We start from the raw sequence: 27,919 nt of genomic DNA on the forward strand, positions 1-27,919 counted from the left end.
GCAAGTCCTGTCTGGCCTCAAGCTCCCCGCCCCCAGCCCGCTGCCCAGGCCTCCAGGCCCTGGCAGCTGCCCCATCCAGGGTGGAGGCAGCGCCGGAGACTCAGAATGAGGTCTTTGTTTGGAGCCTGTCACCAGGTTTTGCAGGATCCATTTCCTTGTCACACCATTCGAGGTCTGGCTGGCAGGCTCCTGGCCAGCTACTTGGAGGAGATTATGTCTCCATTAGTTTAATCGTATCGAAATCATTGGGTAAACAGGAAGGCATCAGCGTTAAAGAGCTGGATCCTGGATTCTTTCTCAGTCTCTCTTCCAAAGTTGGTTCTGCTGCTTGTTCCAAGAAGTCTCGACTGCGTTCCTCTCGCCGGGAGAACTCATTTTCTTTTGAGAGCAGAGCCTGGGCTGGGAGGTTGAGGGAGCTGATAGAGCGGGGAGCAGGCGCCTGGCTCCTTTGCTGCTGTGATAAGCGGCTCAGAGCAGATGCAGGCTTCTCTGTGCCAGGGCTGGATGCTCGAGTTGCCAGCCCAGGTTGTCCCCCAGCGTCCACTAAGGAACAGCCACGCACAGAAGAGCCAAAAGGCCCATGTGTCCTTCAGGGACCGGCCTTTGACGAGGAACAGTGAACATACCTCTCAGTGCCAAGTCCAGCAGTGTGATTAAGCAGCAGGTACGGCATCCAGGCCTGGACACTGGGCACTTGGCCACGGGGATACTGCATCAGCAGGGCCTGCGGCAACACAGGATGTTACATACTCTGGCGAGCTTTTGTACTCCTAACACATCAAGCAAGGAAGAGTGCTTTGCCCTCCCTCTTCAAAGCATTGTCACGTTTGTTCATTTCACTGAACTCCAACAATAACCTTATGAGGTAGGCAGGGCAGATGAGGAAATCGAGGATCAGAAACGTTAAGCAGCTTGGCCAGAGTCACACAGCTCTGAGATGAGTGTAGAACCAAGGATCCAGCTTTCCTGTCCAGCAGGTCAGAGTGGGATGCGGTCTTCTCCCAAAGGACTCCAAAGGGCATTTGGGCACGTGTGCAGGCCAGGGCTGGCAGGAGAGGGCAGCCAGGGCCCCAGGGGGCAGAAGCGCAAGCAGCTGAGAGCTGTGAGAGGGTGGGCCGTAAGCTCATTCACCTTGCATGGCCAGCATCCGGCCGGAAGCCGAGGACTGCAGCCCTTAATGCTCATTAGTGCTGTTCTGCCTGAACTCGCACTCGACAGCCTGGCACCACGACATTTTCCTGGCCTTCTGGGTGGACAGCCTCTAGACTCCCATTGGGCACCAGTGGAGACTGGTATCTCACTGGACCCTCCATGCATGGCCATCTGTTTTTTCTTTCCCCTCTGAAAGTTTCAAAGATGCCAGGAAGCAGGAGCTGTGTGGGCATGGGATTGCCCTCTTCTGTAAGAAAAACTTCTCAAGCCACTTACCTTTTAGCTCTGAAAGCCCTCAAATCTCTGTTAAGAGTCTCCAGAGGTTAACCTGGACTTTGAAGGGGATAGAAATTCTCTCAGCTGGAACTTTGGTCATTGCCCTATGGAGCGTGGCAGCAGGACGGGGGAGCTCAGAACGGGTCAGCTGATGCCATTGTACACAGGGGCTCCCTCCTTCCCTCCCCCTTCTCCGAGCTGTGCGGAATGAATCTTGGGTATTGTGGAAAGACCCCTGACTTATGTCCCAGTTTCAACTGTGCCCTTGTTAGCTTGGGGACTTGGGCACATCTCTCAACCTCAAAACAGAGGTAAACATCTTTGTTGACGTATAATTGACGTAAAATGAACTGCACTATTAAAGGTACATGATTTCATGCACTTTGACTTATGTATACCCCCACGAAACTATCACCACCTCAAGATAATGAATATTCCATCACTCCTTAAAGTTTCCTTGTGCGCCTTTTTGGTCTTCTCCTTATTCTACTGAACTTGTAACATGGGGTGGTGGTCCTGAAACAGGGCTGTAAGTACCCTGTGAGTGTGAGATCCTTTTGTAATAATCAGCGACATTATTTCTGTCTAACTGTCTTAGTCAGCTCAGGCTGCCATGACAAAATACCATAAACTGGGTGGCTGAAACAACAGAAATTTATTTTCTCACGGGGGGAGGCTGAAAGTCCAAGGTTAAGGTGCCAGCGTGGTTGGGTGCTTGTGAGGCTTCTCTTCCTGGCTTGTAGGTGGCCGCCTTCTCCCTATGTCTCACATGGTAGAAAGAACAAGAGCAAGCTCTCTGGTGCTTCTTTTTTATAAGGGCACTAATCCCATCATGAGGGCCCCACCCTGTGAGTTCATTTAACCTAAATTACCTCCTAAAGGCCCCATCTCCAAATATCATCACATTTGGGGGTGAGGGTTTCAGCATATGAATTTTGGAGGGGACACAATTCAGTCCACAGCAATAATGAATAGAGTTATTATTTAAATTGTCATGATTATTTACCTCTTTACCTGAAACTTCAAAGTCAATGGAGGTGAGGGAAGAGCTAATTGGAGATGAATTCAATTGGTGATGGGAAAGAGCAGATGTTGCCTAGAAATTCCCGTTGGTGAGCCTTGGAGAGTGGACTTCCTAGGAGGTGTATACGTGTACATGTGTATACATGTATATGATATGTATACATGCCATTTCCACCCTTCCCAGCTTGCAACCCCAGAAGGGACGTATGAATGGAGGCCCTGGTTCTTCAGTGAACACTTTGGGGTCTGAGCTCTCCATCTGATTGGTCCTAGATGGAGATCCTTGGTGCCTGTGGATCTGGTCTCCTAGTGGTAGTAATTTTGTTGCTGGTGCATTTTACTGCCTGGTTAGTACAAATGTTCTGTTGGGGGAATGGTCAGTGATGTGCTTTGGTTTTCCACAGATGTGAACGAGTGTGCAACTGAGAACCCCTGCGTGCAAACCTGCGTCAACACCTATGGCTCTTTCATCTGCCGCTGCGACCCGGGATATGAACTTGAGGATGATGGAGTTCATTGCAGTGGTAATGGGCTTGGCGTTAGAGATTTCCACCTGTACTAGGGGCACAGGGGCAGGGGCTTTCTTCACAGGTGTTTCCTCTCATTTCCCAGACACATCTCCAGTTTGGGACATTTTCCAGTGCAGTGGGTCACAACCACACAAAACAGAGATGAGTCACTTCCCGAAAGGTGGAGTGCAGTCCCATGTCCTTGTCATTTGACCCTTAGTGCAAAAATCAGTGGAGCTACTTTTTAGGGTCTGACATGACGTTGAAGAGCAAAAGGAGTTGCCTAATATTGCATGTTGGGTTGAGTTATCTGTCCTCACCCAGCACTGAGTCAAGTCTTGGGGATAGAGCAGATAGTACTAATAGAATCATAGCAGAAATAAGAGCAAGTCTCACAGGGTAGGGTTGGGAGGGGGAGTGTTGAATGAATGAGACTGTGTATGTAAACTATTAAAATCTCTACAATCAGTGCCTAGCTCCAGGCCTGGCACACTGCGAGCATGCAATAACTTGTTTGCAAATCAACTAATGAATGGTTGGATGTTGAATGAGTAAAATCTTAATTTGTTGTGAAAACATAGATGGCTCAGTTGACCTCTCGCAAATTCCTTCCAAGCCCAAGAAGCTATGACTCTGCCCAAGCTAGCGTATGGACACTATTATAACTTTCTTAGAAACGTGTAAACTCTTGTAAGCTCCTTGAGAATAGAGACAGCATCTTACTCATACTTGTCCCTGTAGCATCCTGCACAGAGCCATATACAGCTCATCTTTTGCTTAATGTTTCCTTCTTTTCTTTCTTGCCCTATTTTTTTGTAAATGTTGAATTAAACTCTATTCCATCCACTTTTAGCATCATCAGCAATTGTAAACGAGCACAGTACAAATTAATGATGCTTCCCTGTATTTTTCACAATGAGTGGGCCATACCCGAGGGTGTGAAAACCTTTTTGTCCTCCAGAGTGGAAAGTTTCCTAATCCTGGGTTTCATGAATGGGACTTGTGTAATAGCTTCACTTAGGACTGGAGTGTTCTAGGGACAGAATTCTCTGAAACAAATGAACACTTCTCCCCAGGGCCAGGAAAGCCAGAGCTGCAAGTAGGCAGTTACAGAGAGCCTTAGATCGATTAAATGTCAGTCCCAGAAACAGCCATAAAATACCCTCAGTCATGAAAAGCTACTTTCTTCCTAGATTTCACCGCCCGCCCCCTTCCTCCTGCCATGGCACTCCTTTGGGGAATCTGGGCCAAGGAACTAAAAGGTGGAAAGTTTAGCATTATGCGATGGGAATATTTGTTTTTGGAGAATTGTCTGCCCATCCACAGATGGTTATTGGGCGCCTGCGCAGGAGGTATGGGAGAGCGACTGTGGAGTCAGACGGAGCCAAGTTCAAAGTCTGGTTCTCCTGTTTAGTACTTTCCCTGGCCAAGTCACTTCCTGAGCCTCAGTTTCCCCATTTGTTACAAAACAAACACCTTCACAGGGTGCTCATAAAGATTAAATGAGCTGTAGTAACTAAGTGTCATTATGTGTTAACTTACTTTCTCTAAGTGTAGGTGTAAGGGACTTTACGCTTTTCAAGAAGCCATCCGTGGTGATTTGGCAAAGATTTTCAGTTGACTCACTTTAACCAAAATGGCCATCTTCTGCACGTTCACCACGATGCCCACTTTCTTGTCCACTGCGGGCTTTAGGGCTGGCCCAAGAGTAGGCAGGGATGTTTTCAGGGAGTTTGCTGTCTGTCCCCTCCTACTTACTGCCTTTCTGTGCTGCTTGTTTCGCCCCCAGGAACTGTTACCTTCACTGTGTTATCCCAGCTGGTGGGGCCCCTCCGTGCAGCCCCAGACCCTTCCTAGCCGTGTCCCTTAGAGATTTGCTAAGTGAGCTGACCCTGGAAACCATGGTGGGTTCTCATGTGATTGCGTGAAAATGGCCTCATGTGGGCTCTCTGCCAGAACCAGCCTTGTATTTCAGCTTTTGTATTTCAAGTGGAGGATGGAGCCACAGCCCTTAGTAAAGTCTGGGGACTTTGACCGAGATAAACTGAGCGGGTCTGTTAGGTGGAGGTGGGTGCTACCCTCTCCACCTGCACCGGGGCTAGCCCCGCTCAGGGGATTTCCCAACCCTAGGACTCCCCAGATCCACCAGTTTCAAGTCCTGAGCATGACTTACATTTAGGGAGACATTATGGCACTGTGCTGACGAGTGTAGGATCTGGAGGGCCGCTGGCTGGGTTCAAATCCCAGCTTTCCTGCTTACTCAGTATCAGGAAATTTGGTTAAGTTACCTAAGTTCTGTGAGCCTCCATTTTCTCTCTGTAAGGTGTGGTTAGTAATTGCACCTCCTTCTAGGGCCGAGGTGAGGATTAAATAAAATGAGGCATGTAAGCATCTAAGCCAGGGCTTGGTACACAGCGAGCTCTCAGGAAATGACAGCTTTTACCACTGCTTCTACTAAAGGTATGAATGGAATCTACAAGTTTAAGGGAAATAAGCAGGACACTCTGTTATGTTGTCTGGGGCCAAGACCAGACTCTCTGAAGCTCCCGGGGAGCTGGAGGCGGGCAGGACAGAGCAGATCTGACTCACTGAGTGTGAGTTTGTTTTTTTTTTAACATCTTTATTGGGGTATAATTACTTTACAATGTTGTGTTAGTTTCTGCTTTATAACAAAGTGAATCATCTATACATATATCCCCATATCTCTTCCCTCTTGCGTCTCCCTCCCACCCTCCCTATCATTTAAATTTTCAAATCAGCCTCCCAATTCTGCTGGCTCATAACCTGTCGCCCAAAGGCCCCTGGGAGAAAAGGGAAGGAGTTTTTCCCTCTCGAATGTGAGAGACGTCAGGCATGTAACACCTGGAATTATCAGATGGTGGAGAAGGAGCCTCACGTGCGCTGACACCCTCTCTGGGTGATTCCAGAGAGCAATCCGAGGACACACCACATGGGGAAAACAGAGAAAGCAAGTTTTCGGGAAACAACAAATGAAAGAAAAACATGTTTTCTTTGGCGTACTTATCGCATGAGGCTCAAATGGGAGCTCTGTTGCCAAACGCTGTGTGTGATGAAGAGTTGGCTTTTCTGGAACGCCTGCTTCTGCATCAGCGGCCACAGTGTAAAAGTTCTATGGCTCCCCCTTCACGTCCCCACTTCTGCGGCTGGAGAGTTGGCCCAGCGCCAGGTCCCACGTCCCAGGGATCACCTGAGGCAGGAGGGCCACCCCATGCCACTGCAGTTTTCTCTTTCAAGGAGGTTTTTGGGCACAATGAAGTTGTTTTTGTTCGTTTGGTTTTTTTTTTGTTTTTTTTTTTAATGTAATTTTTTCTTTTTTTTAAACCCCACATTTGTTTATTTATTTATTTTTGCCTGTGTTCAGTCTTGGTTTCTGTGCGAGGGCTTTCTCTAGTTGTGGCAAGCGGGGGCCACTCTTCATCGCGGTGCATGGTCCTCTCACTACCCCGGCCTCTCTTGTTGCGGAGCACAGGCTCCAGACACGCAGGCTCAGCAGTTGTGGCACACGGGCCTAGTTGCTCCGCGGCATGTGGGATCTTCCCAGACCAGGGCTTGAACCCGTGTCCCCTGCATTGGCAGGCAGATTCTCAACCACTGCGCCACCAGGGAAGCCCTGTTTGCTTTTTCTAAAAGACTTTTTTGATGTGGACCATTTCTAAAGTCTTTATTGAATTTGTTACAATATTGCTTCTGTTTTATGTTTTGGTTTTTTGGCCAGGAGGCATGTGGGATCTTAGCTCCCCGACCAGGGATGAAACCCTTACCCCCTGCATTGGAAGGCGAAGTCTTAACCACTGGACCACCAGGGAAGTCCCTGGAGTTTTAATATAATTCACACCCCCTGGCCTTCTGGAGATGTCCCTTTTAGTTGCGATTTTAGGAATAATATTGTTTCTCAACTTGCAGGAGATTAGAGGGGAGTTAGCCCTGGTAAAGTTGCCCTTTCAGAAGACTGGGGCCAGTGAATGTTTTTACGTCTGGGGGAAGAGCTCTGCACCCAGAAAACTCCAGCAGGCAAACGAATCTCCCCTCCAGAGGTGGAGGATGGATTCACCTGTACAGCAAAAATGAGCCAGTGATGAGTAGATGACGTAGCTGAGCCAGAGGCAAAGGGTGTTAGAAGCTTGATGGAGACAGATTTCAGCTCCATGTAGGAGAGAATTTTCTAACAATTAGAGCTGTCCAGATATCAATGGGCAGCCTTGATAGGTAGTGAGCTCCCCGTCACCAGAAGTGTTCAAGAAGTGAGTTAGCAACTTCTTGGCAGTAAAGCTATCCTATGTGTCAGGAGAGTGTGGAAGCTGGAATAAATAAAGCTGAAATAGCACTAAGCTCTCATCCCTGGGTAGTCTGTGATTATAAATAGCAGGTGTAACTTGTCTCTCCCAGATATGGACGAGTGCAGCTTCTCTGAGTTCCTCTGCCAACATGAGTGTGTGAACCAGCCTGGCACTTACTTCTGCTCCTGCCCAGCTGGGTACATTCTGCTGGATGACAACCGAAGCTGCCAGGGTAAGGCTGTTCAGAGGGACCTGGCTGTTCAGAGGGGAGGTGTGAGGTGGGGCTGGCTCGGGGGGGTCACCTGGATGTCTTCACCTGGGGAAGGTGGCAGAGGTGAGGGTGTGAGTGGGTGCTGGTGACTCCCAGAGTGGCAGGCTCTGGGCAGGATGCCAGGGCTGGTGCCTTCCTGCCCTGCAATCCATCCTTTGGCCTCAGAAAGGACAAGGCCACTCTCGCTTCTGGAATGAACTCTGGAGATAGAGGTGGCTGGTCGTGCCTTCCCAGGCAGATCTCTGCGGCCCCTCTGGGGACTGCTCCGGACCCGACCAGGACATCTTATGGCCTGGCCCTGGTCCATGAGTAGGTTTTCTCATGGCCCCTGCAGGGAAGGCTGGTCAGCTTTTCTCTACTGACTTCCTAGAGAATGGACGCTGGGGATACCTCTCACCTCTAACTGCTGTGTCCCTCCAAGGGTCAGGACCCCAGTCTGTGAAAGGGGTGGGTCTCCTCCAGATTGGCTGTTTGAGATGATTTCCCTCCCATGCTCCACTCACTGGGGCAAGTGGAGAAGGCTGGTAGCTGAGCAACAGACTCATTTTCAGCTCCTTGAACCTGCCTAACCCAAACACTAAGCAAGAATTCTCCACACAACAGTGCCGGGCAGTAGAAATATATTGTGAGCTACAAATGTGAGCCACATATGTAATTTAAAATGTCCCAGTCACATGTCCTCGTCACATTAAAGCAGTAAAAAGAAACAGGCAAGATTAATTTTAAGAACATATTTTATTTACGCAATATATCCAAAATATTACCATTCCACTATGTACTCAATATAAAAATTATTGATAAGGTATTTTACATTCTTTGGTTTTACTAAGTCGTCGAAATCTGGTATATAGTTTCCATTCAACAGCACATCTCGGTTTGGACTGGCCACATTTCAAGGGCTCAGTGACCACGTGTGGCCAGTGGCTGCCTTATTGGCTAGCATAGCTCTATAGAAAGACCCAGGCAGCCCCCCTCGCCATTCCCACCCATCTGGCCTGTGACCATCCTCCTGTCTACCGTGCATTTCAGACATCAATGAGTGTGAGCACAGAAACCACACGTGCATCCTGCAGCAGACTTGCTACAATTTGCAAGGGGGCTTCAAGTGCATTGACCCCATCCGCTGCGAGGAGCCTTATCTGCGGATCAGCGATAAGTAAGTCATGTCTTCCCCTGGGAAATGGGAACATGGTGAGGGGCCTGGTTCAGAAGGCTGCCAGTGTGGTGTAAAGGAGAGTGTACCTCCAGGACATTGGGAGACCTGGCCTACTGCCTACTACACAACACACACACACACACACACACACACACACACTGTTCTCTACCACTCCCCCACTCATGCCAGAGCTATATGAAGATTTTCTAGAAAGCTAACCAAAAGGAGAGGCAGGGTTCATGAACCTCCTTTTCTCTCTAGTGACTTTGTTCTGGACACACAGAGTCTTCTAGAGCTGGACTTCTCAAAGGTCACGTGCATAGGAACCACCCAGGATCTTGTTAGCAGGCAGATTCTCATTCTGTGGGCCTGGGGTGATGCGAGACTCAGCCTTGCAGGCAAGCCCCCAGATGAAACGAGTGCTTCCAGTCTCCCTGGACCTTGCTGGGAGTAGTGAGGGGTTAGAGAGGTCAATAGAGAGTTCTCAATAACCGAGGGTACCTAGCTTGCTCTAATCAAGTTTTTGATGTCACAATAGTGATTTTTTAAATTTATTTATTTATTTTTGGTTGAGTTGGGTTTTTGTTGCTGCGCGTGGGCTTTCTCTAGTGGCAGTGTGCGGGCTTCTCATTGCGGTGGCTTCTCTTGTTGCAGAACACAGGCTCTAGGCATGCGGGCTTCAGTAGTTGCAGCACACAAGCTCAGTAGCTGTGGCACGTGGGCTCAGTAGTTGTGGCTCGCAGGCTCTAGAACGCAGGCTCAGTAGTTGTGGCACAGGGGCTTAGTTACTCTGCGGTCTGTGGGATCTTCCTGGACCAGGGATCAAACCTGCATTGGCAGGCAGATTCTTAACCACTGCACCACCAGGGAGGTCCCACAATAGTGATTTTACAAAGTCACCAGATGGCAAATATTAGAGTTGAGGAGAGAACTAAATTGAAGACAACCTCTGCAAGGTGAATGCCCTAGGACAGTGTTTTTCTGCCCCTGGTGTATTAGGAATTCCTTTTCCTTCTCTTTAGCTCCTATTTAACCATCTGAGTTCCTCCTCAGCCCATGTGCATGCGTGTGCACACACACACACACACACTCACATGCACACATGCAGGGATGTCTTTTTTGCCCTTCTCTCTTCCAGTCAAATGCCCTGAGCATCGCCCAGCCCTCCCACTGGAGATAAAGGGATGAATGGACATGCCTATCATTCATTCCCTCTAGGGATGCAGTTTCTAAGAGAAATCCACAGCTGTGCTTCCTGCTCTGATCAAAAGCTGGACAGAAGAGGACAAAGCAGGGACAGGCTGGTCCCTTAGAGACGTCTTCACTTGTTGCTAAGAGCTGTGCTTCTAAGTAGCCTTTAGAATAGGGTTCTTTGATTTCTGGTTCCAGGGCACTTTGCAGCAGAGCAGAGCTTCAGGCTGCCCTCAGCTCCCATCCTGGTTCTCCCTGGGTTTCTCCAGGCCACTGTTGTCTGTGGTGGGGACCTGACCTGCAGCTTGCAGCACTGAGCTGGTGTTACTGGCGAGGTCCCCAACTAGCCACTGAGAACGCTGGGAGACTCCCTGTCTCCAGGCCCCATTCCAGTTTCACTCCAGCCACCCGCATCCAGCTCATTTCCTCGTTCAGGTGTCCTGCACTCCCGCCAACCTGAACAGGACCAGCTCTCACCTTCACCCATGCCGCAGAGTGTCCAGCCTTCTGGCTTCCATGCCCACATTTTCTGTCATATGCAAGGCATTCCTGCCATTGCCACACAGACAGATTTGCCCCATCTTTCAGATCTGAGCTCCAGTGTCACCCCTCCCAGCTGTCTGTGATCCTCTTCAGCTAGGAGCCATCTCTCCCTCCTTCAAGCTTCTTTTAGGAAACAATTCTTTTCTGTGTGACACGTGACATTTTAATGCGACCATTTTGGCACCCGGGACATTTTGACTTGGATATTTTGATGGAGCCTTAAAAAACAAAACTTTAAAAATTCTTTCTAGACATTCACTTATGAAAGGTTAGTTGAGCTCCTGTTCTGTGCCACATCTGCTCCCAGGTGCTGTGGTGTTTGCTCTTATGCTAGTGGAGGAGAAGACAGTAAACAAATGGTCATATAATGAATCCATGATCATAGATGATAACAGGGGCTGTGAACAGGAAGAACAGAAATTTACAAAATGAAAGAGTAGGCTGGACCTGGTCTAGCCTGGATAATCCGAAAGCCCCTCTGAGGAAATGACCCTTGGGCTGGAATGGAAAGGGGAGTCGATGTTAACAGAGGGTGGATGAGCAAAGGGAACAGTGTGTGCAAAGACTATGAGACAAGAGTGACCTTGATGTCTTCAGGGACCGGAAGAAACGGCAGCCTCATGAACGACATGGACAGTGACCCAAGAGGAGGGTAGAGAAACTGACAGAGACCAGACCCCACGAGGTTTTAGAGGCTGAAATGGGTGTTTCGTTTTTGTCCAAGTTGCGATGGGTGCCACCGTAGAACCTTGAAGCAGGATAGAGACGTAATCTGACTTACGTTCCACAAGGGGCACTCTGCCTGTGGCGTAACAGATTGGAGTGGGAGTACCTTCTACTCCGTCACAGGAGGCTGTCACAGAGGTCCAGGTGAGACAGTGAGTGAGACAGTGCACTGACAGTGGAGATGGAGTGGTTGGATTTGGACTACATTTTAGAAGTAGAACTGATAGGTTTCGAAGATAGATTGGAAGTTAGGGAAAGTGACAGAAGCACAGCAAGGCTTACTCCCGGTTTTGGCCACCAAGGCATAGATCAACAGATGTTCTTATCTTGTTCTGCACTCTGACCCCCTAGGGGGAGTCTCAGGGATGAGGTGAGAGACGGGGGTGCTTAGGGATAAATCAAGGGGTGTCTATAACAGGCATACCTTGGTAATGACTCAACTTCATACTATGATAATGCTATTACTAGTGTTACAAATTAGATGCTTTGTATTAGAAGTATTTGTGTCTGTGATTTATTTCACCTGTTAGAGAGTGAATTTAAGATCAGGATCTTATTTATTGTTGCAATAATGTCCTAACATCTTAAAGTCATGTCCCAATGTTGTATCTTATACACAGTGAGTTCTGAGTGCTTGTTTAGAGAAAGAAAATATTGAATTATATTCCACACAGACTGGGGTAAGTGCAATAGAAAATGTAGAGTGACCATTCAAGACGTGTCAGTCTAATGTACTTTCTCACTTTTAAAATTTCTCAATGAGTATGGATGGCTGGGGAAGTGAAAGGCTATGCAGTCCATTTTTCTGACTAAATATGTGACAAATGTGAAGTGCATTAGAGGATGTCCCCAGTGTTCTGAAAACCAGACATCTCAGGTTTATGCTCTAGTAGCAAGAATAGCTGACTGGCCAGAACAGGCCATTCTCTAGGAAACAGAGAGCTCACCTACATGCTGGAGAGCTTTTAGACCGGAGCCGGGAGTAGAGAGCCTCTACAGTTACAGCATTTGGATGGTGAAAATGGGGTGGCCTCCTTTTCAGTGTTTTAAGCGAGGAAATAGGCACATCCAGCATCTGGAAAGGATTTCCTGAGTTCTCACATGATTTCCCTTTCCGACAGCCGCTGTATGTGTCCCGCTGAGAATCCTGGCTGCAGAGACCAGCCCTTCACCATCTTGTACCGGGATATGGACGTGGTGTCTGGACGCTCTGTTCCTGCTGACATCTTCCAAATGCAAGCAACGACCCGCTACCCTGGGGCTTATTACATTTTCCAGATCAAGTCTGGGAATGAGGGCAGAGAATTCTATATGCGGGTAAGAAGGGGTGCTGAGTGATGGTCACCATCTTCAACAAGGTGTTCTGTTGTCTAGCCTGGAACATGCTTCTAGAAATAGGCCAGAGTGCAGCCAGGAGGGGCAGGTGTAAAGGCAGGAGAGGGAAGCGGATGTGAGTCAGACTCCAATGTCCTGGCTCCTCTCACTTTCTGTGTGGTCTTGCGAAAGTTGCTTCTCCTCTGTGAGCCTCAGAACCCTCACCTGCAGTGAGAAATCAGGCCAAGATGCAGTTGTAGGTCTCTTTCCTCCTGCAATTCTTCTTTTTTCTTTTTTTTAACCATTAAAAAAAAAATTGTAGTATAGTTAATTTACAATGTCGTGTTAGTTTCAGGTGTACAGCAAAGTGATTCAGTTATATTTATATAGATATATCTGTATCTGTATCTATCTACATATGTATATTCTTCTTCAGATTCCTCCTGCAATCCTGTGGGAGGGGAATTCACATATCCATTTTTTCCATCCACTCATTTGACAAATACTCATCAAGTACCTACTATGGCCTTCTAGGAACTAGAAGGACTTCTAGTGAACAAAACAGTCCTGAATCCCTGCCCTCGTGGCACATCCATGGCAGTGAACTTAAAGGCATTCCTCACAGAAGTGGGCTGTAACCTGCGCTGTCCAACACAGTGGCCGCGTGGCTTTTTAAATTTAAACTAATGAAAATGAAGTAAAGTTAAAAATTAGGTTCTTCTGTTGCACTATCCACATTTCAAGGGCTCAGTAGCCACATGTGGCTGCTGTACTAACTCAGATATAGAATAATTCTGTCATCATAGAAAGTTCGATGGGGCAGCACCAGCTTATCCATATCGGGAAAAAAATTTAGAGCACACACCCTAAAATAGATTTGCTTCTTTGTAAATTACATACACCCAATACTGTACCATTTCTATTATTGAGCTTCATCTCCTGCAACCTCTGGGGTGATCACTTGTCTTTACAGCCCCCTGGCTTAGAGCGATGTTTTTCACATTTCAGTGTGAATTTGGGTACTTGTTGAAAAAAGGAATTCCAGAGCGTCCTCTCTAGAGAATCTATTTCAGAAGATGGTGGCTAAGGCCTAGTGCATCCGTTTCCAGTGGCTGCTGTAACAGATTGCCATTAACGTGGTGGCTTAAGACAACAGAAATTTATTCTGGAAGCCAAAAGTCTGAAGTCATTTTCACTGCCCTGAAATCAAGATGTCAGCAGGGCCATGCTCCCTCTGGAGGCTCCAGGGGAGAATCCGTTCCTTCTCTCTTCCAGTTTCTGGTGACTGCCAGCATTTCTTGGCTCATGACCACATCACTCCAATCTCTGCATCCCTTGTCACATTGTGACAGAGCCTCCTCCTCTTCCGTGTGTATCAAATCTCCCTCTGTCTCTTAGAATTGACAGTGACTGGGTTGAGGGCCTATCCGGGTAATCCAGGATAATCTCCCCATGACCAGATCCTTAACTTCACCATGTCTGCAAAGATCCCTTTTCCTTATAACATTTACAGGTTCCAGGGATTAAGACCTGATACTTTGGGGGGCCATGATTCAGCCTAGGAATCTGCATTACTAACGAATACAGTATGTGGTCTTCCAGGGTCCCTGTGGGGCGCTAGACTCAGAAGTTTACACACTTTCATGGGACACAGCCCACTGGCCTGTGAGGGAACCACATATCTGAGATCTTTCCCTGCCCTCTCCCCAGCCCCGGGGCAGAATCTTCCAGTCCTTGCCTCTGGTGCTGGGACTGTCGGAAAACAGAGAGGTCTCAGAAGCAGGATTAAAACAGATTAGAAAAGGCCCCAGGAGCTGGTATCGTGCCTGTTTCCTCACTAATACGTTTTTGGCAAGACCCTAACAGGGCTGGGTCATGTGTGATAACATACCTGCGGACCCAGCCTCTGTAGATCAGTGTAGTGAGGTCAAGGGCTTTGGAAGAAGATGGAATGAGCTGAGGATAGAGGAACTTCTCAAGATGAAAAAGATGAGCTGCGCCTCTGTCAGTCCTTTCTCCAAACCCATAAGCCATAGCCACCCAGCACAGCCCACCTGCCTGAGCCTCTGGGGGCTTTCCACCCCCCGACGCACCCACCCCCACCCCCCCGAGCATAAGCCTAGCCCACCTAGGATTCTCTAATCTGGCCTCTGTCATTTGTACAGACACAGTGGATCCCAATCACAGGGCACAGAGATGCCCCTCTTGGGGATTTAAAATACCATCACCCACATTACCTGCTTCCGGTTACCCTTCCACCCACCCCCCCACCCCCCAGCAGAATAGAGGATCTGCAGGAAGTGGCCCTGTCTTGGCAAGATTTCACTCCCAGGTCACCACCTCCTAAAATTCCCTAGACCCAAATGTTCCCTGTGAGGCTGACTTGTAAGAGCCACACCACAATGGTGTGTGTGGGGGGGGGGGGGCGGGGGAAGAGTGGGAAGAAGATTGTCTTCTTCTACAGGTGGAGTGAACACGTGGGAGGGCCCCTTCCTGGCAGCTTCCTCTAGTGCCTGGATTGTCACAGCGACTAGGGGACCCTTGAAACTCACAAAACTTTGAGCTGTATGTGGTTTGCTCTCTCTCTGAGAACGTTGAGAAGGGCTCTAATTCTTTAGTATTTATTCAGATGAGGTTGTCAGGACACGAAGGGGGTGAGGGAACATAGACCTGCCCTGGGAATGGCTGAAGGAACTTAGGGATGGGGAGGTGGATCCTGGCTGGAAAGATCTCGAAGGCTGCCCCTGGGAAGAGAAAACAGGCTCGGTGCAGGGGCCCTGTGACGCCACAGGGCATGGGGCCAGGAAGACAGAAATCTGTTGGAGGAAGCAGGGCTTTCCCTTTCCAAGCTGTGCAAAGCTGCAGTGCCCTCCTCAGGAGGCCCCACGGAGTCATTCCAATGTCGGCTCTGGAGACAGGCTGACCTGCCTCGTTTGCGTTCTATAACTTACCAACCGTATGACCTTGGGCAGGTTACCTAACTTCTCTGAGCCTCAGTTTCCTCATCTGTAAAGAGGGGATAATGACAGTATCTACTTTAGGATTGGATGAGATCATCTACTTAGCACAGTGCCTGGAGAACAGAACGGCTGTTTTTATCAAACCAGCTGCTTTACGTGGAAACTTCAATTACCCAGTCTCTCCTTCAGTGTAAAGTTCCACCCCGCACCCCCTCCCCCTCCCCCTCCCCCCTCCCCCTTCCCCCCCCCACCCGCCAGCTTGGCCTCTGTACTGCCTTCCTCTTCCCCTCCCCACACCGACCGTGCTGCCCTGGCTCCTCCTCCAGGGTTTTGGGGATGCAGATGGTGGAAGGGGCGTGGTTAGGAGGGATGGGGCCATTGTAGGCAGGCCTTCTTCCTCTCTCTGGGGCACAGCCCAAATGCTCTTGCTTTAATGGGATGCTTTGTGGGTTCTTTGGAGATTTCCCTGAGGACTTTGCACTGACCATTCCCAGATGTGGGCGAGGGCCTCTAGTTGGCTGCTTGTCACCGCAAACCTCTCTCAGAAAGTGTGTGTGTGTGTGTGTGTGTGTGTGTGTGTGTGTTGCCTCACGCTGGCGGGCAGACCTTACACGGGGCCTTCAGGACACCAACAGCCGCTCCCCTGCAGCCCCGTCTCCTCCCCGTGGTGCAAGGCAGCTCTGGGGCTCTCTTCCCTAGACTTCTCCGGGGAAATCTGATGCTGCTCTCTGCATCCTTTAATGTCAAGGGACCCGCAGTGAAAGCCCCTCTTGCTTGATTTTGGGGCTGGTAAGTGTGTTTAATACACTTCTATCGTATAACAACAGCAACAGGAACTACACAGACAGCGCTGGCAGCAAATCCTGTACGGGGCCGGACATACTCCAAGGACTTTTCATGTCTCACTCCTTTCATCTTCACCACAATCCTGTACTCTGGGGCCTGCTTGACCTTCCCGACTTTACAGATGAGAGCACTGAGGCACAGGGAGGCGAAGTAACTTGTGGAGATCTCACAGCTAGGAAGCCCCAGAGCAGGATTCGAACTCGGGCAGTCTACCACCAGTATCTGTACATACGCTCCCATTTCTCTTTAGGATGCAGGGTATCTTCACCTACTTTCCTAGCTTTGGGGTCTCAGCCGAGATTGAGGTAACAAGAAAAGTCTACCTTAACATCTGATCACAATAGAAAGTGTCCAATAAGCATTAGTTACGATTGTATCGATAGCATCGTTTCTGCTGCTGCTGCTACTGTTGTTAAGAGTTTGTGGGCTGCTGGGCCCTGGAGAGGCCAGAGATGCTCAAGGGACTGGAGCATCCTGTGAGGGGTGGGGCTTGACGGCTCTTCAGGCTCTGCCACCCTGAGAGTCACTGACTGTATTACGAGCACCTGGGAAGAGCTTCCTTTCACACAGCAGGCAAGCCACATGCATACAAACCCACACATGCATGCACACGCGTGCACACACACACACACACACACAGGTATGCACAGCTACACCCACCAAATGCACACTCACTCATGCACACACACTCTCATGCACACACACACTCACGTGCACACACACTTGCTTGTATGCATAGGTACAGGTATGCACACAAATGCACAGGTGCCTATGCAGGCGCATGTCCCTTTCATGAGCCCCGTTGGCGATCTGTCTCACACTGAGCCCTGGACAGAGGACTGGTGATTGGCTTTGGCCAGGTGACTTAGGGACACAAGTAGGGCCAGAAGAAGGAGCACGGTCACAGGGTACAGGCTGTGGCCAAGTGCACGGGGATCACGTGGCCGGGCCAAGGGAAGCTGACTTGCTGTGGCCTGGCTGCTTGCCCCATGTCAGACAGTGCCATCCCGCGAGTTGACTCAGAACAGACCCGAGCGTGTGTAGGAGCAGGGCCACGGAAGACAGACCGCCAGAGAGCGGGTGGGCTGTTTGCAAGCTACTCCCATGCGGGCAGCTTCACAGGCATTCAGTCACTCACTCCTTCTTCTGTCATGGGGGTTAATTCAGCACCACTGCATGTGCAGCTCTGAGTCAGGCATTGAGAGTTTAGGGACAAACAGGATGTGGCCTCTGCCCCCAGGAATCCACACTGTGGCAGGGAGGGGAAAACAACCAGGCAAACATTTACAATGCAAAGGAGTGATTCTCAACTAGAGCGAGTGCCACGGGACGTCAGGAAATTGAGAGACACTGGAGACCTTATCGTACAGCTTAGTGGCTAGAAGCTTGATTTCTGGAGTCAGATGCTCTAGTACCATGTGCTAGTGTACTTAACCTACTTACTTTGTAGGGTTATGAGGATTAAATTAGGGATGTATGCAAGGTCATAACCAAATGCCTAGTATCAACCACCATCACCGTCACCACTTTGTACCAGTGACCACCAAGTCCACCAATGACGAGAGCCTCTTGGGAGGCCTATTTCATTAATGCCTGGCTCTGCCCTAAAAGCCCAGTGAGGAGTGGAGATGTCGGTCCTTAGCTGTCTTGGCAGGCACTTAAGTCCTCTGAGTGCTTGTGGGCAGGCCTTTCTCAGGCTGCTGTAGATCTGACCCTGGTGGGGATCAGACTGTCTGAGCTCTAAGATTACTTCCAAATAGGAGAGGCAACGATGCTCTCACACTCTGGAGACATTTACAAGGACAGCCCAAAGGGACAACTGAGAAGTTTCCAGCTGTTCCATTCCCCGTCCCAGCCTCTGCAGCTCTCCCTCCAGAGGCCCGCCCTCAGCTCAGGGTCCTCAGCTCCTGGCCTTTGTTCATGCAAACAGTGAAAGCTGGTGAGGTATTTGTATATGTAAATGTCCTGGGCATTTCCCTGTTTGGCTGTACCCTCTGAAGTCCTGGCCCAGGGCTCCGAGGTTTTGCAAGAGTTGACAAGGAAGTGCTAGCGATACTCTGCGTGAGAGGGTGTCAATTGCGCGGATGCTGACGGGAATGGAGGGAGCTGATGCCAAGAGGAAATGGCGTGGCTGTAAAGCTGCTGATAGCCCAGGGGAGGTCCCACTACCTGGGTGACACCTGTCTGCCCGCCCTGCCCTTGTCCTACCTGTGGCAGCTCTTGGGGCTGTCCAGAACTTTATGGGGAGCCCTCCCTTCAAGGAGACAGATAAAATGCCTGGTGTGGCTTTAAAGAAGCCAAGTTTCTTGATTTTGCAGAGCTTGTTGCTTTCAGTTTCTGGGCACAGCATTGGACTCTGCAGCTTGTAGGAAGGGATTATCCAGATGTCCTGTTCCCTTATGCTATTTCCTTTCCAGGGACCCACTCTCTGGCCGTTACACTGACCCCCGACCCCAAGCATCTGTCCTTCAGGGCAGTGCTAGGAAGAAGTAAAATACGCATCAGTCTTTTCTGATAATTGTTGTGCAGTAAAAAAGGCCTGGGGTTTGGAGTCAGACAAAAGCACCAGAATGGTATCCCTTGTCTCTGCCCCTGACTGATCGAGTGACCCTAAGCAATGACTTAACTCATGGAGCCTCAGTTCACAAGGAACAGTGAAAAACAGAAATAATGAGACATACCTTTAGTATGGCAGTTAGGTTCCCCAGCCTGGGTCCTGTGCTTTTAGATGAGCACCTTTCAATTGTTAATGGGCCCATGAATCACCTGCAGATTGTGCTAAGCTCCAGATTCTGGCTCAGTGGGTCTTAGGGGGGCCTGAGATCCTGCATTTCTCATAAGCACCCTGATGATGCCGATGATGCTGGTCCAGGGACCACACTTTGAGTAGCCAGGACTCTCAGAGCTTTTATGGGGATTAAATAAGCACATATACATAAAAGTGGCCGGAAGAGCGCCTCACACAGGGCGGAAGCTCAATTATGTCAGTCCTCTCTCCTTACCTCCTTGAAAGCGTCGGAAAAAGATTCAGAGGAGGAAAAAAGCTCACATGAAGTTATCAGGACCACAGTGAGAGGGTCACAGAGTGGTGAAGCTGTAGGTGAGTGCAGAGTGTCCAGCCGGGACCCCCAGCAGGGGCTACGCTCAGAACCACCTGGGGGCTGGTAAACAGGTCACACTTCTCCAGGCATCATCGAAAAATCCACTGAAGCAGAAAATCCTAGCATCGGCCCCTGGAATTTTTAGTTTAAAAAGTGTCCCAGGTGCTTTGGAGCTGTTTACTTGGGAACTACTGATCTGGTACAAACCCTCATTTTAGAGAGGAGGCACAGAGAAGTGAAGTGACAGCCCTGAGTCACGTAGTTAGTTTGGACAATTATTCATTCTTGCATTCGAGATACAGTCACTGAACACTTAACCACATGCTAGACACCGTGCTGGGCGCTGGGGGGTTCCGGGGTGCAAAACCTGCCCCTGGTCCTTGCTCTTACAGAGTTCATAGTCTAGTGTGGACTATGACACATGGTAACGAACACCTTCCTTCCTAGGCGAAGGAGAGGGTGCACTGGCAGAGGGTCATAGGAACCTGAATTAGATTGGGGAAAGCACAGAAGCTCCTCCGGGGAGGTGATATTTCAGGTGGGACCTGAAGGGACAGCAGGGAGAAGCCAGGTGGAGCATGAACGAAGTCGGGGGAAGAGCCTGGCATCGAGGGATGGCTGTCTGCCAGCAGTGGGCAAAGAGGAGCACCCCGATTGGGGCCACAGAGGCCGGCTGTGGCCAGACCACCTGGCCTTCCGCTTTGGTGACTGTCCCAGAGGCCACGTCTCCTGACGGACAGCTTTCCTCACCCTCTCTGCCGTTGTTCAACAGCTTCTGGGGTCAGGCTCACCCTGGTTCCTTAAGCCAGTCAGACTTTCTCTAACTGGTATCCCCGGTTCCGTCCACAGCAAACAGGGCCCATCAGTGCCACCCTGGTGATGACACGCCCCATCAAAGGGCCCCGGGAAATACAGCTGGACTTGGAAATGATCACTGTCAACACCGTCATCAACTTCAGAGGCAGCTCCGTGATCCGACTGCGGATATACGTGTCTCAGTACCCGTTCTGAGCCCTGGGCTGGAGCCTCTGACACTGCCTCTCAACAGCACCAAGGGACAGGAGAAGCGAAGGAACCAGAGGGAGAATGAGAGCGAGAAAGACGTGATGCCCTTCCTGCCGAATGTCTCCTGGGGAGTCAGCCCCGAGTCCTGACCACGCCTGTATTATTATAAACCCCGTCCCGTCACTTTGAAGGACATGCTTCCCCAGTTGCTATGACACAGTTATCAAAAAGCATTATCATTGGCACCCTAACCTGAGATTGACGGTGATTTTTCAAGGCCTTCAGTTTATTTCCATATTTTTCAAAGAAAATAGATTAGGTTGGCTGGGGTCTGAGTCCACGTTCAAAAACTGTGAACCGCTTCCTCTCACCTGCTCCAGGCCTTCTTTCTATCTCTTGCTGATTGCTTCTTTGCCAAGGCCCAAAATGCTCCTGGGGATGCTGGGTGTAGCTAGCTTGCTTCTTGCATGTACAGAGAAGGCTATGGAAAGAAACCACAGCAGGATCTAAGGGTTTTTAAAGAGTCTATTTCAAAGCCATGTCTGGTATTTTCAGCCATAAAAGAAGTTTTAGTTGTCCTTAAATCTGTATAACTGTTTAATCCTTTCTTGTTCATTTGAGTATTTTTTTTTTTTAATCCACGGTAGAATTCCTTCAAAAGGCCTTAAGGCACGTGTTATGTTCTGTCTTCCCAAACCCAGTCTCCTCTCCATTTTAGCCCAACGTTTTCTTTGAGGACCCCTTCATCATGCTTCCTTTAGAATTTTTACACAACTGGGTTGGAAGGCAGAGGTCTCCAAACTGATTAAATATTTGAAGAGATCTTGTGTTTGGTTCATTTTGACATCGTAGATGATTGAGCATTTGGGGTTGGTTCTTGTTCTCTTTAGTTTATTGTGTACTGGCTTGAAAAGCTCTCTGGAGAGTGAGATCATTGTTAACAACATGATAAGGAGAGAGGGTGGGGAGAGAAATGGTGGTGGAGGAGGGAGGGGAGAGCATCAAGCCTGAATCTTATTCCGTTCAATTGGAAGACAGCAAACAACCCCCCATGATGTAGATTATTTCCAGGTACTTTTCCAGAACAGGAATGTATCAAGTTACTTTAAATCAGTGGTCCTCATCCCTGACTGCGTAGTAGATAACCAGTGGAGCTTTCTAGAAGAAAACCTGACTTCCTGGGCCTCACCCCCAGAGATTCTGATTTAGTCAGTCTTAGGTAGGGCCCAGGCATGGGGAAACTTAAAACCTTTAATAAGTAGGTGGAGTTGAGAGCTCATTGCATAAAGAAAGGGAGACAAATGTGGCCCAAGCCCTGGTCACCTTGCCCTCAACATCTTTTCTTACTTGTAGGGTTCATTTTTCTTTTCCTGGTCAGGGACCTGAATTCCCTTCAATCTTGGTACCCCAGAAAGGGACAAAGAGAGTCAACAGTGCAAATCACAGATGGGAGGACAGGTGGGGACAGCTACCTTTGCGTCCCATCCCAGGAGTCAACCCTGTTACCGAGTCCAAGCTCGTATTGCTTGCTGCACGACAGGCCAATAAATTGAGCAACTAATTATTGAGGCAAGGAATAGCAACTTTATTTGGAAAGCCAGCAGACCGAGAAGACGGTGGCCTCATGTTGCAAAGAACCATCTTGCCTGAGTTAGACCTCAGGCTTCTTTTATACTAAAAGGGGAAGGAGTAAAGTCAAACATTTCCTGGTTCCGGTTGGCCTCCAGAGGGGATATGTTAATTCTTCCTTCCTAAAACAAAGCTCTTCCAAACCATTCCCCACTGTGCCCACTCCGTCAGGTTCAAGTGATATTAACAGTAGCACCAGCAACAAATCAACAACACACAGCCCCAGTTTCATAGCTCAGAAGAGAAAGGACAATTTCCTACAGACTTGCCAGTGTGCGGACCCAGCTCCACAGAGCAGAGAGCCGTGGTGGCCCTGAGCCCTGGGCTCCCCCTGGGTGGGGAGGCTTAGGTGTCAGGACTGGGTGTGGAGTTAGAATGCTGAAGGCTGATGTGAGCCGCTCCGAATGACTGACTCAGGCTCAACACAGCTCGAGGGTAAGGTTTCCTTTAACTTCTGAAAAAGAAGGAGGGGCAGCCTTGTCTTGGTGATTTGAGGACCCATGGGTTTCAGAGGTGCCACATTTGGAACCAGACCTGAGTCTCTAGGACTTGCATTTTATTTGTTCATGTCAAGACGTGGCTTCCTACTTCTAAGAAAAAGGGCACAGAAAGACTCATAAAAGCAGCCTCAAAGGACTTCTTGGCCTGCAGCTTGTTCTTTCCAAACATAGTCTGATGAGTTCAGTGTAAATGAATCAGAAGCATGTGGGATCAATTTACCTTAAAATACCCTAAACTGAAAACTTAAGGGAAAAATGCCCTGGGGCTAAGCGTGTACGTACTGTAGGGCCAAACCCCAGACATTTGGGAAACAGTTACAGAGGCTCCCAGAACCCGAAAAGCTGCTGCCTTCGGCCACCCCTTGGGAACAGTCGGGTGTTATTATTTTCACAAGACTGGGGAGAAGCCTGCTCTTCAAATCTCAGCATTGTGCCCCCTCCGCGGGAGTCTGCTGGGGCTGGCTGTCCCCTTGGACCCTGAGGTATCAGGCCGTTCCACACCTGTCCCCCCTCATCAGCGTTGCCCCATCTCCGAGCTGGGCTGAGAGCTTGTCACATGAACCCCGCTCCGTTCTGTTCCATCAGGGCTGGAAGAATGAAGGACTCTGTGGTGGAAGAGGTGCCAGATTAAGAGCTGGGACACCTGCAAAAGTTCTTGCGTTACCACCTAAGCTTCTGGGTTCAATGTGGATGAAACCTTCCATTCAGCTGCCTTTAATTCTAAAGTTTTGTGATTTCTTGAAATGTACTTTGGGGATGACAGCCAGCATTTCCATTAAACTGCAATTTGAGAGTTTCACAGCCATTTGCCAATCATAACGCTTGCTAACTGGCACAGAATCCACCTACCTGTAGCCTCTCGGGCCTGGAAAACGTACTTCGACATTTTCTTAGGTAACTGTCTTGGCCCTTGGGGTGTTATTTTCCCAGATGGTGAAAACATTTCAGCAGGTCTGATTACCTCATTTTCGGTGGTTTCAATGTATGCTTGTGGACTGAGTGTTTACTGTAATATGTACAAACTCTTCATCTGGGTGAGCCAAGAGGGTCACCCAGAGAGAGATGATGCGATAAAGGAGCAACTATTCTTTTCTCTCCTCTCAGCGCATGAAATCCTGTTTGTAGAAGGTTTTCTTTGTAAGAGGAGAACACACTTTGGTTAAGCACCTACCCACCCCACTTTGGTTGGGCCAGTTTCTGGATTCAGAGAGATGAACAGGATAGATACAAGCCCCTGATAAGATATTTATCTAAGGGTTTATGCAGCTTCTGAGACAAAACTGGAATACAGTGTGGTGGGTGCATTTTAGCAGTGTGAACAAAATGATTTTGGTTAGATTTTCATAATTATTGACATGTCTATTTCATACAACAAAAATTCTTATGAACATTCTCAGAAACATGTTTGAAATTTAGAATAAGATGTCTCTGCTTAGGCTTACTAAATACACTGAAAGGAAACACAAAATCAATGTTAGCTAAAAATTTTCTTTCTTTTGGATACTGTTTGTATGTACCTTGAAATGCAATGTTTTAATCTCTATGGAAAAAGAAAAGCAAACTTTTAGTAAAGCTCTTCATTATTTTGAAATTGGCCAATGCTCATCAACTATCAGAGAGATACACAGATTGTTCTTTCTTTTTGATATTTTTGTTCTCAATTTTCTTAGTGCCTTTACTTAGCAGATGGCTGACAGCTTCATTAGAATCCCTAACATAAGTAACTAAGAGATGTTTTTAAAAAAAATAATCAAGAAGTTTCAGGACAAAAAGGAGTGCACTGAGGCAAGATTTATCACTTTGGTAGTTTTTTTTTTGCCGAGGGTGGGGAGGCAGGGGAAGTGACAGCATCCAATTAGAATCTTTGACTTGCTAATGCTTCCTAGTACTGAGTCTTCACCAGCATCCATCAGTGAAACAGACCATTAGGGTAAGAAAATAGGTGTCAGCACAGATCGATTATATTGTCATTGTTGGTGTTCTCTCAAAGAGGTAACGACATGTTGACAGGCAGTGACTAGCAACACTTTTTTCAGGAATTTGGAGTATTCTTGAGCAATAATGTAAGATGAATGTAGGAGTAAACTGTGCATGGATGCAAACACCAAGGTCCTTATGATACCTATTTATCAAGATTTGATGTTTTTAATTTAATGCTGATTTAGGGCTACCAGAGAGTCATTGGATAGCTGGATGCCACTTGAAAGTAGTTTTTGTTTGGGGAGGATTGTTTTGGTTTCTACGTAGCCTCTTTTCCAATTCTTGCTCTCCTGCTTTCTACTGAGAATGCATTTGATGTTGCAGAACTGGCTTCTATCACAAGGTAGCTACTAGACTTCAAACACATGCCTTGAGTTCTTCTGAGCTTTAATGTACCAACCACTTATAGTTTGTCCATAAAGAGGAGCATCGCTTGCTCTTATATTTGTTAATGTCCTCCATCCTCTGCTCTTAAAAATTTTACCAAAAAAAAAAAAAAGTTATTGAAACCAAGCTGTGGTATTCGCAAGTAACTTAGCTCTTTACAGTGATTCTGTAGTCTTACAATTTTGTGTTGTCTTATTTTGTTTCATTTTCTTCCAGTTCCACTTTAAAAAAGACCCCCACAGAGATGTCCACCCCAAGCTTGGCATTTCCACACAGCATTTTCCCAGTCTTTCGGAAAAGCAGATATGTGGGCCAATAACACTGCTGCAAAGGCAGCATTTTTAAGTGCAAAGGCACTATTGAAATCATAATTGACTTTTTTCAGTAAAACCGCGGTTAGTCAAGAGAATCCTTTCAGCTCGGAATCTATGCACACTGGGGGAGAGCTAGGCCCTCTTGCTTCCTGCTTTTGTTGTTGGAACTTTCAATGTATAACCTCTTAGGGCCCTCAGTACAACTTTTAAAACTCTTGGCATCACTTTCCATCATAAAAGCCAGGACTTTTCTCAAGTAGGTGGCGAAGAGCTCCCAGGTGTACTGCAAGAATTTTGTGACAATAAGACAAGTGGAAAAGGAGCTGGTTGCCTCATTTGGAGCAGCTGTAGAGAAGGGCCAGGCTCTGGAAGGAAAAGATGTTGCTTCCTCCAGCTAATACTGAGCCAGTACTCTGCTAATACTCAGCTAATAAATATTCTGCTCTTCACACTCACTCCCTCCAGCTGCAAGCTTCCATCTTGGGAGACTGCCTCAAGGCTACTCTGGTTCTTAATTTTCACCAGACTTCACTTAGCCCCACTCCATTCCTTTGTTGATTCCTCAACAACCTGCTGAAGGCTGAGGTGGGAAAGAAGAGGACGAGGATAGAGATGGAGCTTCTCTTGTTCCTCCTCGGGAATGTGAACTCGGTTTCCTTGCTTTACTTCTGAGTAAGCTTGTGGGCTTGGGGTTAGGAGCCTCCTTCATTCTCCTCCTCTTCCTCTTCTCATTTCTTCCCTTTATTCTCTCTCTTCTTTCCTTTTCTGCACTGTCCCCTGACCCCTACTGCCTGATCTCCATCCCAAAGTTGCGAGTTGGTGGTCGGGTCCTGTCCAGTGAAAGCACAGCTGGGTCTGAGGGGCAAAGTACAAAACTATGGATGCATTTTGATCTCTTCTCCCTCCACCTCCTCTGCTCTTCTTTCCCAAGCACACAGAACCTCTCTCCAGTCTCCAGAATACCCCTTCCTGAGCAAAGACACGATTTCCCTTTTCTCATTTTTCTCCTGTCATTCCTGCTCAAAAAAGAGAGAATCTTTATCCAGTGATCTGACCCTGGGTCTTCCCTGTGGCTGTCCTTCCTGAGGACTCACTCTCAGAGTCCCTTCTGACCTCCAGTCTCTCCTTTCCAGGCTCGACTTCCTTCATTCCAACACCCCTTCGTCAGGAGCCAGGCTACCCCCACTCATTACCAGAAATGCACTTTAAAAAATCTTTCCAATACTCTCTGTCCTTAGTCCATCGTGGCATCTAGCAGCTTGACGTGGTGCCTATAGTCTTCATGTAATCTGGAGCAGAGTCTGGGGAAAACTGGAGTCCGTTTAAACTCAGGACCGTGCACGGTCTCTAAAGACCAGGGTTTCTCTGCCAGTAACAAATCACCCTTAACTTTCTTTGTAAAATGTAGGCTAGCATTTTTCGTAAATTCACAGATTTTAGAATTATTCATCCAAACTATTCCCTAATAGAACATACTGTGGTTTTATGGACAGTAACCTTTACGCAGATCCACCTATATCTTTGCAACCTTCACCCGTACACCCCTTTTTCACAGTGAATTGGGATTTAGTTGCGACTTAAAGGATGACCGCGAAGTCCTCAAGCATAGGAAGGAAAGGACACTGAGAGGACCAATGTGGTTGGAGCAGAGGATTCAAGGGTGTGTGTACGGCAGGGAGCAATGGAATTCTTTACATTATTGATGGCCCTATTCATCTAAATGAGTTTGTACTTTATTGTAGAGACCAGAATTTCACAGAACACTAGCCCAGCGAGATGCTAACCAGTGCTCCAAGACTGAAGAGTTCGCTTGTTTACTAGATTGGGGAATCTGAATTGTTGAGTCCCTTTTTGAAAGATTCACAATTGATATTAGAAAATTAAAGCCTCTGAGAAGTCCTACAATGAAAAGGAAACCTGGTTAATTTTTGTATATAGGTGAATCAAACTTATTTGGAAGGGAAATGTTTTTTTCCCCAGAACAACTATCAACATCTCCAGTAATAATTTTCCTTAGAGTTTGGGAATTTCTACTGTCTGCTATGGGGGGAACTATGGTAGGGTTTGTATTTTATTTTGTTCTGCTTTTTTTTGTTTTTTTTTGCGGTACGCGGGCCTCTCACTGCTGTGGCCTCTCCCGTTGCCGAGCGCAGGCTCCGGACGCGCAGGCCCAGCGGCCACGGCTCACGGGCCCAGCCGCTCCGCGGCATGCGGGATCTTCCCGGACCGGGGAACAAACCCGTGTCCACTGCATCGGCAGGCGGACTCTCAACTACTGCGCCACCAGGGAAGCCCCTGCTTTGCTTTTAAATTAGGAAAGGGACGTTGTCTTATTTTTAGGAAGATCGCTTTGGAAGTGGTGTATGGAGATGGGAGAAATGGGAATCGAGCAGAATACTGCAGGTTGTTCACATAAAAGATCATTACCTCTAAGTTGATCTTTCTGAAGAGAAGGCTGACTAGTTCCTTGCTTAAAAGTCGTTACTGACCCCCAGCCCCGCCTCTGCCCACGGGGTAAATTTCAAACTCCTGAACGTGACTGGCAAAGCCTTCCATGTTCTGGTTCTTGCCTTCTTCTCCAGTTCCATCTCCAATCACTTTCCCCTCCTTCATAACAAATTCTCAAACAAACAACACCCCTCTCCCCTAACCTGAAAGGCTTATATATTCCCTTCAGCTGCTCCTGCTAGAACTCCTCTCACTGGCAGCGCTTCTCTTCGTCCACTTGCCAGATGCCT

General features: G+C 48.2%; 1 protein-coding gene across 4 annotated transcripts in view; it reads left to right on the top strand.

Moving 5' to 3' along the window:
• FBLN5 (fibulin 5) overlaps nucleotides 1–21,187 on the top strand; it is an 83,022-nt gene extending 61,835 nt beyond the window's left edge. For 3 of the 4 annotated variants that reach the window (XM_079914183.1, XM_079914182.1, XM_079914184.1), the window contains 5 exons: nucleotides 2,856–2,975; nucleotides 7,368–7,490; nucleotides 8,559–8,685; nucleotides 12,267–12,462; nucleotides 20,216–21,187. In XM_079914183.1, the coding sequence (XP_079770309.1) occupies nucleotides 2,856–2,975; nucleotides 7,368–7,490; nucleotides 8,559–8,685; nucleotides 12,267–12,462; nucleotides 20,216–20,377 (728 nt within the window). In that variant the 3' untranslated portion in view covers nucleotides 20,378–21,187. The remainder of the gene's footprint in view (nucleotides 1–2,855; nucleotides 2,976–7,367; nucleotides 7,491–8,558; nucleotides 8,686–12,266; nucleotides 12,463–20,215) is intronic. The other variant, XM_079914185.1, reaches the window with a different exon arrangement.
• The last annotated feature ends 6,732 nt before the right edge of the window (nucleotides 21,188–27,919 follow it).

The sequence above is a fragment of the Stenella coeruleoalba genome (assembly GCF_951394435.1).
Source record: "Stenella coeruleoalba genome assembly, chromosome: 2".
NCBI lineage: Eukaryota > Metazoa > Chordata > Mammalia > Artiodactyla > Delphinidae > Stenella > Stenella coeruleoalba.